Genomic DNA, 13,702 nt, shown 5'->3' with positions numbered 1-13,702 from the left:
ACCTTTAGCTTTGTCCTTTCTCCATACTTCACCTGGGTGAAGTTGCAGAAGGGCTGCGTTTGGCATGATGGACGTGTGCCAGTCCCATGCTCTGCCTTCTTCTGGTGCCTGCTCATTTGCTCTTCTCACACCTGTCACTATGGTTTTGTTCATCATCAGGCAGGTTACTGCCTGAAGCTGACTGTAGCAATGTGTCTGGGCCTGGTGCTGTTCCCTCAATGTCAGGGCACATTTCCTATGTGTTTAGGCATGGAGTTACTCTGAGTGCAGCAAGCAGACACCAAAAGTGGTTGATGCCCTTGTCAGAAGGGCATGGTTCACATTCTCTCTGTGTGGCAGGTTTGCAGACTGTAAGGCTGGTGTTGGTTGATTTGGCCATTTCCATATTGGGATGACACACAGAGAGGATCCCAAAGCAGAGTTCTGCCTTTCATTTCTGTGTTTCCCACCTGAGCCTGAGCTGTGCACTGAGAGTGTGCACTATTGCCAGAGAGCTGATCCCTACCTCACAGTGATTTCATATGAGTTTTAATGCCTTGTGTGAACTGGGTGGACCACGTTGCTGCACTGGTGAGAGCATAAGGAAGCCCTTGCTCATCCTGCATAGAGGTGCTGCAGTGGCTTTACTGTCAGGGCTGGAAAAAGCCTGACTGGAAAAAGCCTAAATGCTTGCTAAAAACAGCAGTGCTGAATATTTTATTGTATCAAATCGAAGGCAGAGGTTGTGGAAAGTCAGTAGACTGTCCTGATATGTAGAACATTTCAACAGAGTGATATTTCATTTAAGCAGAGCACTTGCTGATGGCGCTTGAAGGTCATGCTCACCCAACTACAGCAGGGACTTATTTTCCCCTATTCAACTCTTCCAGAGGAAAAGTCAAAAACTGATGATGTGCTCGTGACTGTCCAGAAAACAGATTCCAGACTGCCCCTGAAGTGAGTTCTGATCTATACAATGGCACGTGCACCAGTGACTCGGAACCACATCACTTTCTTATTTTGATGCCTCTTCTTGACTTCATGAAAAAGTTGTTCTTGTCTCAGTTAATTTTTGTTATCCTGTACCAACCTGAGCAAGGCGACTGAAAGGCCAAAGTCTCACCTATCCAATGCTGACTTCCTGTTTCTATAGCAACAGAAGTCATCCTTGCACTACGTGGAGGCATACTGGAGCATGAATGACTGTGACTTGAAGGCATAGGGAAACAAACAGAAACACTTCTACCTGAGATCAGGAGAATAAAACGGAAGTGACCTCTTTGCACAATTAAAAGAATTGCTGAGGCTTGGGATACTTCATTAATAAGATTGAAGCCGTATTAATGTCATAATAAGTTCTGCGTTTTAATCTCATTTCCCTAATTAAAATGTAAAAGCTCTTTATAGCAAGTGAGAGTCTTTGAGGGTTTTTTTTTTCTCCCTTCATTTTCCAAAGCTGCTGTGTTTGTGGTTAAGCTAATGAAAATTTGGGCTGCCTCGCAACAGATGCATTTCCCTTTTGTGCTGGCAAAAAAGGGATCAGTGGTTTTTGCCACTGCCCGAAAGAAAAGGAAACAAACAGCATGTGGTGCCTAATCCTATATTTGATCTGCAGGCAGCCAGTTCCTGGTCAGTGAGTTTTGATCTGTGTTACAGCGATAGCTTGTTCAGGACCTATAGATGAGAGAGTGAATGAATGAGCAGCTGTCTTCTCTTCCTATTGTCTTACAGCTTTTCAGTTACAATTTTAACAGCCACTAAATCATAATTTAAAAATAACCATAGGAAATGTCCCAAGAAAAAACACTGGTGCTGACAGCAACACATCATGAGTGTTACAAGCTTGTGTTTCTGTATCAGCATACTGCACAACAGTTGTGGAGGGTTTATTGTGCTTGGTTGTTAATCCATAGAAGTGAATGTTGGCAAGTGAGAAATATGAAACGAAGTTCTATTGTATTCCTACTAATGAAAGCATTATTTGGATATATTTGGAAAAGGCAGTCCAATTTTAATGCTGTTTCTTCTCAAGAAAAAGCCACCTTTCTGGTAAATTCATCTTATTTTCTGAAGACTGAATAAAGGTAGCCAGAGTTCAGGATTTAAGGAAGCTTTTAAGCTACTGGCATCACTTGTCACAGGGCAGCTGAAACAACCAGTGTTAGCAGTGAAGGAGGTAATTTGGTCCAAAACAAAAGGAAGGATGTGGGACAGGATAACGCAGTTATAAGACCATCTTGTTTGAAAGTTATTCAAAACTAGTTCTTATGAAAACAAAAGCCAAACCCAGAGACAGCCCACTCAGCAAAAACCAGCTGAGTCGGGCTGTATGTAGGTGGCATCCCACAGGAGCTGGGATCCTGCCTCCAGCAGACTGATTGGGAAGGGGTCTTGTATCTGAGAATTGCAAAATGGCTCTACATGAAATCTGTGGGTCATGTTCTGTCCTCTAATCTCATTAAATGTGTGTATTTTTGTTTATTTTTTTGGAGGGGGAGGTGCAGGCTGACAATCAGGGATGCAGCACGTCTGGAGAAGGTGCATGGAAGTTGCGTATGTTAGCACCACAGCCAGCTGCTAATGAGCTTCCTTAATACTGCGAGGGTATTTGAAGCCCAAATACATGAGGAAACGGGATTTGTGGGATCATGCATACCTCTGGCCTAAAGTCTCAATATTAAGTCTGTGGAATTTCATGAAACTGTGGGGAGGTGCTGTAATGCACTGCATGTGCTCTGTGTTTCAGGGATAGAGCTCTGCCCTCCTGCGCACCGGTTCATGATCACCATGGTGGCGAGTTTCATTGAAATGGCGGGGCAGTTCCTGATGCCGGGACTGGCTGCTCTCTGCAGGGACTGGCAGGTCCTCCAGGCTGTCATCATCTGCCCCTTCCTGCTGATGCTGCTCTACTGGGTGTAAGTATTTCTTCCCCCTCAGATCAAAGGCAGCACAAGTTCCTAACGCTGGACTTGAGGTGCTTGGAACTAAGGGTGCTTCCCCATGCATATAAATCATGCCCTTGTTTTTCTACTCACCTTGTGCAAAGTTTTGACTGTGAAGTAAGAAGAAATAACTTTAATACATTGCTGTAGTAGCTATTATTTTTATATGTTGGTGTGTCGGGACTCAGTAGATGAGTGCTCTGTTGGGCTGAAAGTTGTACTTTATAATTTCTCTGTCAGTTGCTTTCGCTTCAAAGGTGCAAAAGGATGTGCTCCAGCCTTACTGCTTCAACTTGTGTCTGCACGGCTTAATTTTCTCCTTAAACCTGCACTGTGGTTCTGGGCAGTAGCTGTTCATTCTTTTGGCCTCAGTTAGCCCATGTAGGTTAAAAATAACACACTTCCGCTCGTGAGTATTACAGCTGGGCCCTGTGTGTGCATGAGGCAGCCAGCTCTGAGCCTCCCTGCTAGGTTTTGCCCATGTTACTGTGTGCCAGGTTGGCAGCCAGGCAGCCAGCCTGCGCTCGCAGCACTCCCACAGGTCACTTCTCTGTCCCGGCTCCTTCTGCTCTTCACTGCCAGCCCTGCAGGCTGTGCTTTGGCAAAGGGCTCCAGGCCTGGTGCTGCCTGTCCTGGGGAAGTGGGGGGCCCTATCCCCACCAGAACTTCATCAGGGACCTCATCACAAGGGAACACACTTAATAGCAAATGCCAGAACTTGTTTCCAAATCTTCAAGAGCTTAGTGGTGTTTTGGGTGGGCGGGACAGGCAGAGAACAGTCCCACTTAGATCACATGTGTTATGACACACAGGAGTAATAGGCAAAGTAGCAGAGCTTGCATTGCCTGGGGATTTTGCATTTGCTGAAATGGGCTCTGGTTAGGACAGCTGTTCAGTTATTCTGTGGTACGTGTAAATAACTACACTCACATGTTATGTATACTTTATCAGATAAAGTATTGCTAAGGGTGAGGTTCAAATTGCACCAGCCTTAAAAAGTAGTAACCTAACAGTACATTTGACTGTTCCACTACTTAGAAGAGCTGGGGCAGCATTTGTAGCAAGGGTCAGTGCCCTGTGAAGGAAATATGAGGTTTACTGTATATTTGAAGTTAAAAGAAGCTGATAAATTCATTCTTAGAAAGGTCTATCAGAAAATGACTGAAAATGAGGCCAAAGCAAGTGGAAAAAAATACGTCCATTCTGAAAACATCAGTATTAATGGAAGTGTAGAGTGGTGGTGGTTGATTGGTGAGTTTTTTTGGTGTTTTTTTTTATATCTATATTTATTTGGTGTTGCTTTTTGTTGTTGTTGGTGGTGGTGGTTTGTTTGTTTGTTTTAAATGAAAATAAAATGAACTTACCTGAAAAACAAATAGGAGAGAATTAAGCTGGAGATTCAGGTGAATGTCAGTTCTTGAGGGGAACAAGCAGATGAAAAATAAACTCTTTTATTTTATGACTGTATTTGCATTTATGTGTACACTTCTAAGGCAACTCAATTAATATAATGCTGTCTTTACTGGGAGAAACTTTTATAGCAGTGACTGAATGTTGCCTGGTGCATAGACCATACTGACCTCTATTAAAAAAATGCCTTAAAATCTGCATGTGAGGAAGAAAATTTTTTTACGTGTTTAAAAATTAAAATATTCTGTTCTGTTATAATCCTGGAAAGTAATTTTTCACTTTTCTATCTCCATCTTTACAAGAGAATTCAGATCACTTCAGTCACATGCTTTCCTTCTGTGGCCTGAATTATCCTGTGTAACTGCACTGCTCATCTATTCCCTGCCTGGCAGCAAATGTCCCTTGCACACAGTGCTTCCTCCTTTTCCCTGTTCTTTCACAGGGGTATTAATAGATAGAACTCCTCTAATGTGTTAATAAAATTCTAATATGTCCTTTCTCAAGGTGATGGGATGGTTCCTGTATCGTTTGTCAATCAGTGTAAAAGTGAATGTCACCAATTCTCATACTCTTGAGTGTTTTTTTCCTCTTACTTTTTTTAAACAGATGATTTTTCCACTTCTTGAAAATAGCAGTATTACCTGCAAATACTTAAATGAGCAGCTAACTGCTATACTTTTCCTCTGGCAGAAACTTGGAGTGACCTTAACGTGTTTTCCATCTCTGAAGTGTTTTCCCAGAGTCCCTCCGGTGGTTGATGGCTACGCAGCAGTTTGAGGCGTCCAAGGAACTTATCCTGCAGCTCACCCGCAAGAACAGGATGAATGCGGAGAGCGACATCAAAGGAGTGGTGCCTGGTGAGTACAGCAGGCACTCGTGGATCTGTCCACTCAGATGAAATTGCTTTCTAAAGTTATTATCCAGAGTTGGACAGTCTATTTGCTGCCTGTGAAAGACATTCCATTTATTAATTAATTTTGTTTTTCTTGAAAAGCTGCTCTGAAGTCCAGAACCATATTTAAAATGACTCAGCCTGATGAGCAGTCCTAGTAATGACAATCTCATCTGGCAGTTCTGTGTGCTTTTAGGAACATCTTTTGAATAATTTTACCATGGCTGCAGCGTGTCAGCTTGGTGTGCCTCTGGAAACTGTTCTAAGGAAGCTTCTGGCTGAGGTGCTGCCCATCACACAGAGATGGGTGAAGTGGCAGCGCCCGAGACACAATTTCTAAAACATCAGCCCCATGGCAGAACCAATTCACATCCTATTACTCACTAAAATCTTGCTCCTGTGCCATCTGAGCAGTGCTGTCCTGGGGGCTTCAGATCCTAGAGGCTTGATAGTGCACATAGATAACCATTTTGCTCTCTTTAAGTCTTTTAAGACTGTTTAGTCATCAAAAAACTGTGGACATGTTTTGGGTTGATTTTTTCATTGTTTCATCCCATACCTACCCTGACCCAAGGGGTTGCTGGCGTAAATCACCTGCACCCCTGCCCACTGTTAGAAATGGTGCTTTCTATACTTTGCTGGTGCTCACTGTCAAGGGTCTCTGGAGTAGCTGAGGTCAGTTGGATCTGTGCTTCAGCTTCATGGTCATACCAAGCCCCGTGCTGTGATTTCTGTTGTAGCCGAGCTGGCAGATCTGTGTTAATTATCTTGTTTGCATGTGAATTGCATGTCTGAAGTTTCTTGGATATACATCCACACAACATGGCTGTGCAATGTAAACGGCATTTTCTTGATAAAGTTCTGAAAAGCTCAAGGTGTGGAGCAGCCCCTATCTTTGTTCTGCAGATCTTCCTCAGGGTAGATGGAAGGACTTGGAGAAAATGTGGTTCAGAGGCAATGAAACATCTCACAATTAGACTTGGAGACTCACAACCAAGTATAAGTTTGGCCTTTCTCAGCTACTTAGCTTCATGAGTTTGCAGACAAAATAAAGTGTATTTTTAGGGGAAAAATAATTACTTGAGTTTCCTTTAAGGAAAATGATAAAGACGCATCCTGGTGCTAGAAGGATTTATTTAAGCTATTTATAGTTACATTATCAATGGAGGAGTTCTAAGTATCAAATAGTTTTATGACTATTAATTGTGAGCAATTACTTTTTCCAGCAGTTTCATGGTAGAGCCGCACTCCCCTTGGGGGAGACTCCCTTTCATGTGTAAAACAGTGTTATTGTACATCTTAGTGGTATGGACTCTGCCTGCAAATACATTTAGATATCATAGTTGTAGTACATTGCCTTTTGTACACCTTCTTAAGTCTACTGCATAGTTCTGCCACTGCTGATGCTGGATTTTTTTTTCCTTTGGTGTGAGGTGGGTTTTTATCTGTATTTTTTTTCATCTTTGTCTTTTTAAACTCTCTCTGCAGCCCCACATGTTAAGGTCCCCTAACCTAGCTATAGAATGTTGCTTTATTTTTCTAGAAACATTAAATAAAAGGGGAGCAGTACCAAATGGATTAAATTAGCTTAACTAAAGATTTTTCAAAGGTCTTCTCTCTTTGTAGGTGTATATGGGCATTGATAGTGGGACATGTGAAAAGTAGAATTCCTGAGTGAAGGATCTGATCAAACCACAATCTATATGTGTCTTGGTGGGTCTATAAACAGAAGAAAGGAAATTCCTGTTTTTGTGTGCTGTAATCACAAAAACGTCATTGCTGTAGCAAGGAATGGTCAAAAAGCCTGTATTTGTCTGTGACAGAGGATGCCATTCAGCCTGATGCTGGTAACTCCTATTTCTGCTTAAATCTATTGCTGAGCTTTCCTGTCTGCATGGAGAGGGATTTTGTCATTTGTTTTGCTCTCTGAAATGGCTGGAAATCATTTTGCTTTAGTTTAGATCCATTGTGTTGCCATTTAGTATTGGTGATAGCATTGTGTGACTGAGTTACTCAGTGTGCTGTCCTATACAGTCTCATCTAGCTAGAAACCCCCGTGTAATTCTACTCACCTGTATCAGCCAAATTAGCATATCCTGTTTTAATAGATCATTACTGCAGTTGTGTGTGTATACATTTTGGTAGGTGATAGCGGTTCTGTAATAGAAAAAATTAACATTCAAGTGGGTGAAGTATTTCTGGGATGGAAGAAAATGCAATTTTGAATTGTGGTCCAAGCAGTGAACAGGTGTATTTTCCCTTCCGGAGAACTTTTACTCCTCCATTTGGTTATGTTACACATAGTGGAGACCAACCTTCTGCAGCCTCTTTGCACTGTAGACAGGTGGCCTGTGTGTTAGGTGGAGAAAGAAAAGGAAAAAAAGTTTTTTTGCTGTGTGTGTATATGTGTATATATATATGTGTATATATATATATACATACAGTCTGGGAGAAGGAATCCTTGAAAGTAGCCCTGCTGAGAAGGATTTAGTGGTCCTGGTAGATTAAAAACATAAAACAAGCCAGCAGTGTGCTTGCAGCTCAGAAGGCTAAGAGTATCTTGGGCTGCATCAAAAGAGGGTTGGCCAGCAGGGGAGGGATGGGGGATTGTCCCCCTTTCCTCCCCCCTCATAAGGCCCCAACTGTTGTCCTGCATCCATGTCTGGGGCCCTCAACCAAGGAGAGATTTCAGGGCTTTGGATTGGGTTCAGTGGTGGGTCATGAGGATGACTGAAGGGCTGAAGCACCTTTCCTGTGAAGACAGGCTGAAGTAGCCAGGCTCGTTCAGGCTGGAAAAGAAAAGGCTGCTATGAGGGTCAACTTCATTATGGCTTTCCATAGTATTCCAAAGTATTTAATGAGAGATTATAAACAGAAGGAAAATAAACTTTTTACATGGGTAGCTAATGAACAGTACAAAGGGGAAACTAAAGGAAGGAGGGAAGATTTAGATTAGGTATCAGGGGAAGTTTTTTGCTGAGAGAGTGGTAAGGTGCTGGAACAGGCTGCCCGGAGACGACATGGATGCCCCATCCCTGGAGGTGTTTAAGACTAGCTTGGATGGGGCTCCAGTCATTCTGATCTAGCACTTGATCTAGCAGTTGACAACAGTGCCCGTGGCAGGGAGATTGGAAAGATTCTTGTGGTCCCTTCCAACCCAAGCCATTCAGTAATTCTGTGACCTGCCCCACGGACATAAAGGTTCTGAATTGCAGAACAAACAAAAAAGTTGCTGCCTTGTCAAGGGCTTTTTTCTGGGGCAATTGGTACACCTTCTGATTTTAGCTATGAACAATTTGTTGCCTTGAGGAGATTTGGTGGTTTGTGCAGTTGTATTTTTCTTCTTTAGTGCAGGAAAAGTAGATGCACTTATTCTCTGGTCTCAAAATTTTACCTGATAAATATTTTTATCCCACTGCATTTTGAAATGTAACTTATAAAGCAGGCTTTGTTGAGAGTTTTGTTGAGAAATATTTCAAAACATCCCCAGACTAAAGCCTTCTTCAGTCATGAGCTAATAAAATATTTTGGTAATATTAATTTAGTAGGTTTTCCACTGCCAGTTTCCTCTAAAACCTCCTCATCTCTTCTCTGTTCCTTTGCAGAGCACAGAACAAACTTGTTTTTCAGTGCAGCTCTACGCTTCCACTCTACACTGCAGTGGTACACTGCATTCCCCTTGAGTACTGATTGTCATTTTGGGCACTGTAAAACTGTTAGAGTATCCAAAAGAGGACTGCATTGATGGTGAGAGGCCTGGAGGGCCAGGTGTATGAGTGGCTGAGGTCTCTGGGTCTGTTCAGCCTGGAGCAGAGCTGAGGGGAGGCCTCATGGCGGCTGCAGCTCTCACAGGGAGCAGAGACGTCTGAGCTCTGTTGTCTGTGACAGTGAGGGTGGAGGGCACAGCCCCAAATGCCAGAGTTCAAGAAGCTTCTGGACAGTGATCTCAGACACTGGGTTTGAATTTTGGGTGGTGCTGTGTGGTGCCAGGAGTTAGACTTGATTTACCCTCATTGGACCCTTTGAAGTTGAGATATTCAAGTTCAGTTCTGTAACAGTCATTTTTAGTGAAGTAAATGGTAAGGAAGCACTTCTTAAAGAGTGGGAATAAAGAGTGTTTAGGGATATTGGAGATCCCAAAGTACCAGCTGTTCTAAGGTGTGTTGGCCAGGATCACTTGCTGCACACTGGTCTCCAGTGCACCAGTTCCCCTCACTGTGTGCAGGTGCTGTTGGGAATGCACAGATGGGAAAGTCCTGGCAGCAATTACCTGGTTGTCAGATATAATAACAGAAAGAAATGATTGCTTGATTTGTCAGAATAGCAAAAAATGCTTTTTTTTTTTTTTGCTTAACTCTAGATTAAAACACACTAGAATGCTGTTGCAGACATAGAGTAAGTAGACGTTGCTTTCTGAGGTAGAGCCATTCAGTGGAAGAAGTCAAAATTATTTTTGCAGCTTGAAGAATTAATATTGATGTAATTACAAAAGTGTACGGTGGTAACAAGTATTGTGCGTGCACGTGAATGCTGCTTACAATCAGGAAAGCTGTGTTTTTCAGGGGATTTTTCTTTGCATTAAAAAAAAAAGTTCACTTTATGTCTGTGTCAGTCTCTTTTTCTTAATATGAGAAAATAACTCTAAAAAAAAAAAAAACCCTTTGATTGTACCCTTAGGCCACCACAGCTACAACTATGGTACCATGTACAGACTGGGGATGGATGAAGAGCCAGGTGTGTATTAGGCAGAGGAAGAAAGCAAGTTCCCTAGCTCAGTAATACAGGGTAGCATCATGTGATACTACTCCATACAGACCTGTTGGATGTGTTCCTTTACAAGATCCTATTTCTTAGCTGTTTATGAGTGCCAAACTTAAATATTCCATGCAAGTCCCAGGGGTTAGTCAGGTACATTGTGGGAAATTCAGTTCAAACCGTTGGAATAAAGGCTGCCTTTAAGTCTTGCAGACAAAAGAGATTTCTGTGTCAAAGGAAACCAGCCAGCAGGCAGTGGTTTCTGTTGCTGTCTTGAATATCTGATCAGCTTTCAGAAGGAGCTCGATTTTTCCTGACAGTCCCGTTGTCCACCAGTGGCAGCTGATGGAGTCTGTGCAACTCCTTCAAGACATGACATACAGGAAAAATAGTGAGCAACAAGAGTAAGACTGATGAATCTAAGTCCTCTTGTGCTGGCTGGCTGTACAGAAGTGGGAGAAGAGTTTATGCATGCATTGTATCCCTGTGAAGACAGTAGTGACCTGACAGCTACGAGGTTTGAAGAGGGGATAATGCTAGAAGAGCCTGTTCTGAGGATGTGCCTTAGGGTGCCACTGGGAAAAGCCAAATATGCTGTAAAATAAAATAAATAAAATTGAATAGAGAACCTGGTGGTGGTCAGCTTTTCTTAAAGCTTGACTGAATTTAAGTGGGAGCTGGGCATGGAGTGCTGGCAGCAGACCCGGGTGCTCTCACTGTCTGTGTGAGCAGGGCGTGGATGTGGGGCAAGGAGGGGAAACCTCAGGAGCCAGAGTAGTGCTAAGAGAGGAGAGGGAATAGGGGAGTAGAAAGAGTTGTGGGGGCAAACTATAAAGATAGTTGAAGGTGACATTCATAAGCAAAGGCAACGAGGGGGCATTAATGGCTGTAGAGGAAAGGAGAGCTAGCTAGGGCACAAAGACCAAAGAAGCTGTGACCATTTGCTTCTTCCTCCTTCCAGAGCAAGTTGTCAAGCCCAAGGATGCAGTCTCAGCATTCTTCTGTGAAACCCGCTTCTAAAATGTGTGCCTCACCCCTCTGCTGCCCACTCTGCTTGCTGAGTGCCTAGGCTTCCTCCATAGCTCCAGCCACAGGTAGCCTTAACACCAGGGTGGGTACCTGAAACACAATGGCCCAGATACAGCTCCACACAATGACGTTTGAGATAATCTTTGATTCTATTTTATTTTTTTAAAGTGTTGGTAAGGTTAGAAGAATGTAAACATTGACAAGTCAGGCTCTCAGAAATGCAAAAAGTCAGGTTGCCTGGGCAACCCTTGCTTGACCTCCTGACATGAAGATATGATGATACAGCCTTTAATAACATGACTACAACCTATTTTTTCACAGGGCATAGGATGGATGAATCAGTGCATAGGATGGACGATGCTGTGGGAATGAAGCTGTTGTCTGTTCCTCATTTGTTGCAGACTTTGAAAGGTGTGTAGTGAATGAGCCAGAGGGTTGCAAGAGGAAAGAGGGCAGTCTTGGGGGAATTAAGATAAATAGCTCCTGAGAAGCTGTACTCGTGTCTGTGTCCAACAGGGATGTGCATGCACAATGATAGAAAATTCCCTGCAATTAAGCTCTTCCACTTGTCACCAATCATTGTTTTTTCAGTATGTCTGTATTGTGTGTATTTCTGGGGCTTGGTTTGCAGAAAGATAGTGTTTATCTCAATACTTGCAATGAATATTGCATGCAGAGGATTCTGAGCAACCCAGAGCTCATATTTCTCAAACTGTACTCCTAAAATTGCTGAGTGTTTTTTTTCTCATTCTGGACACTATTCCTCTGCATTTCATCTCCCTGCATTGCAAAACTGGAATAATCTTACGAGAAAGCAATGGAGATAATTTCATTGATATTTATGAAGTACGTGTATATTCTGTCAGCTCTGTAAGAATGTCTCTGAGGAAAGCTACAATTCTGTATTCAGTGTGAGGTCTGAACAATAAAGCAGAGGGGCACATCTTGAATGAGAAGGGTAGAGAATATTGTTAGTAGCTGCTCATTTTCTGACTGCACTGAACGTTTTGGAAGAGAAAACTAATGTGTGATCATCTCATTAAGTGCTGTATCATAATGCATATGAGCAACTGAAAATTGCAGTGGCAACCTTATGTCTGGCTTTTCTCACCTTTTTTTTTGACTGTAATTAGAAACAAAGCATTGAAACAAATTACTGCAGTCAGTTCTTTGTGGTTGTAGTGAATGAGATACGCAGTCGCACTGATTACCTGAGATTCCATCTTAAATGCTGTTAGCATTTTGCCGAAGCTTTAGTTTCTCAAGTAGTGATGACCAGAATTGTCAAAGAGCGCCCGTATTTCAAAGTCTAAATTGGAAATACTTTATGGATGCAACATACAGGTGCCGGGTAGTTAGTGATCAAGCACCAGAACAGTCCTTGCTAAAAGCTTATCTTCCAGTGGGAGCATTTCTCTTGAATTGCTGAGTTGTATTTTGCATTTCCAACTTGCTTTTGGCACACATGGTCTTGGGCTCATCCATTTATCTCTACTGTCCCATTTCTGTGCTGAACTGCTGATAGCACCTCGCTGTCACCAGCAGTCATCACTGACACATTCCTAAGCTTTTTGCCAAATTCCCTACCGAGATTATTACTGGTTTTTTTCTTTTTTGAGAATAAGACAAGTCACCCCAGCAGTAATCTCCATCCTGCTGTAACTCCCATTTTTCTGCCCTTCATTGCTACCTATCAGTCAGCTCTTTACCCAGCTCACAATTTCTGTATGTGACTTGATAGCCTTCAATACTCCTCCAACGTTAGGCTTTTCAAAAATACAATACATCAGGAAGACAAAAGCGAGCACAGATGAATTTCTGGAGATAGAAATCCTGGGAAGCATGGACAGCCCTGCTTCCCAGTGGGAGCAGCTCAGTGGGACTGTGGGGAGATAGCTCAGCTCTGCATTTCAGCCCTGTCTGCCTCTCGCTGCAGAGCTGTTGAGCTCTGGGGACCGACGGAGCCTTTCTGTTGTGCTTCCATAGCTCTTTTCATGTTCAAAACACTACTGGCAGCAGCACTTAGCAGCCAGAAAAATCCACTGACACTCCATCATCATATGACATTTGTCACCTTGGACATCCTTTTTCAGAGGCTTGCTTCAAGCTTTGTCCATTTTGCCTTTGCCAAGCAGTGCGGAGATGGGTGGCTTCATTTGAAGCCTTGAGAGATGCTTTACAATTTTGAAAGCCTGAAATGTGGAGGATCCCATGAGAATCCAGCAGCGCTGGAAGCCGATGGGGTTCCCCTCCCTGTGAGACTGCCAGAATGTCCTACTGAATAGCTTTAATTTCCACTGAGACGTGAAGAGTTAGCATGCTGACAGTTTTCCTACTGAGTCCTTGAATAGGAAGCCTGCAGTGTGTGTGGGCTCTGGAGTATGGGAAAGCTCATAATGGGACTCTGAGTACATGGGGAAATATGTTTTTTTAATTTTCCGCACTCGCCTTTCTGGTGTATCAGTCAGAATGGAAATGTTTAATGCAAATTCCTTCTGAACTGGTAACTTCATCAAACAAAAGGTTGGGGAGGAGGAATTTTCCTGCTGTAACTGACAGAGCAATAGTTTGCTTCCACATGATTTTAATGGATGTTGGCTTGACTTTTATATCATTGACCAGTGAAGTTCAGGCAGCCAAAGAGCTGCCAGGGCCATGGTGCTGCGCTGCTGATGGCCCATCACAGTCACATGCA

The 13,702-nt window shown here is 42.9% G+C and overlaps 1 protein-coding gene across 2 annotated transcripts in view; it reads left to right on the top strand.

Annotated features, from left to right (window-relative positions):
* Positions 1–13,702, top strand: part of SLC22A23 (solute carrier family 22 member 23) — an 89,890-nt gene that overhangs the window by 61,505 nt on the left and 14,683 nt on the right. The window contains exons 4-6 of one of the 2 annotated variants that reach the window (XM_065753321.1): positions 2,726–2,894; positions 5,061–5,188; positions 11,329–11,418. In XM_065753321.1, coding sequence (XP_065609393.1) covers positions 2,726–2,894; positions 5,061–5,188; positions 11,329–11,418 — 387 coding nt within the window. The remainder of the gene's footprint in view (positions 1–2,725; positions 2,895–5,060; positions 5,189–11,328; positions 11,419–13,702) is intronic. The other variant, XM_065753322.1, reaches the window with a different exon arrangement.

This window comes from Cyrtonyx montezumae, unplaced genomic scaffold (assembly GCF_038088225.1).
Source record: "Cyrtonyx montezumae isolate F1298 unplaced genomic scaffold, pur_monq_1.0 scaffold_8, whole genome shotgun sequence".
Lineage (NCBI taxonomy): Eukaryota > Metazoa > Chordata > Aves > Galliformes > Odontophoridae > Cyrtonyx > Cyrtonyx montezumae.
Note: the sequence above shows the minus strand (reverse complement) of the source record. Positions and strands in the feature narration are given on the sequence as shown.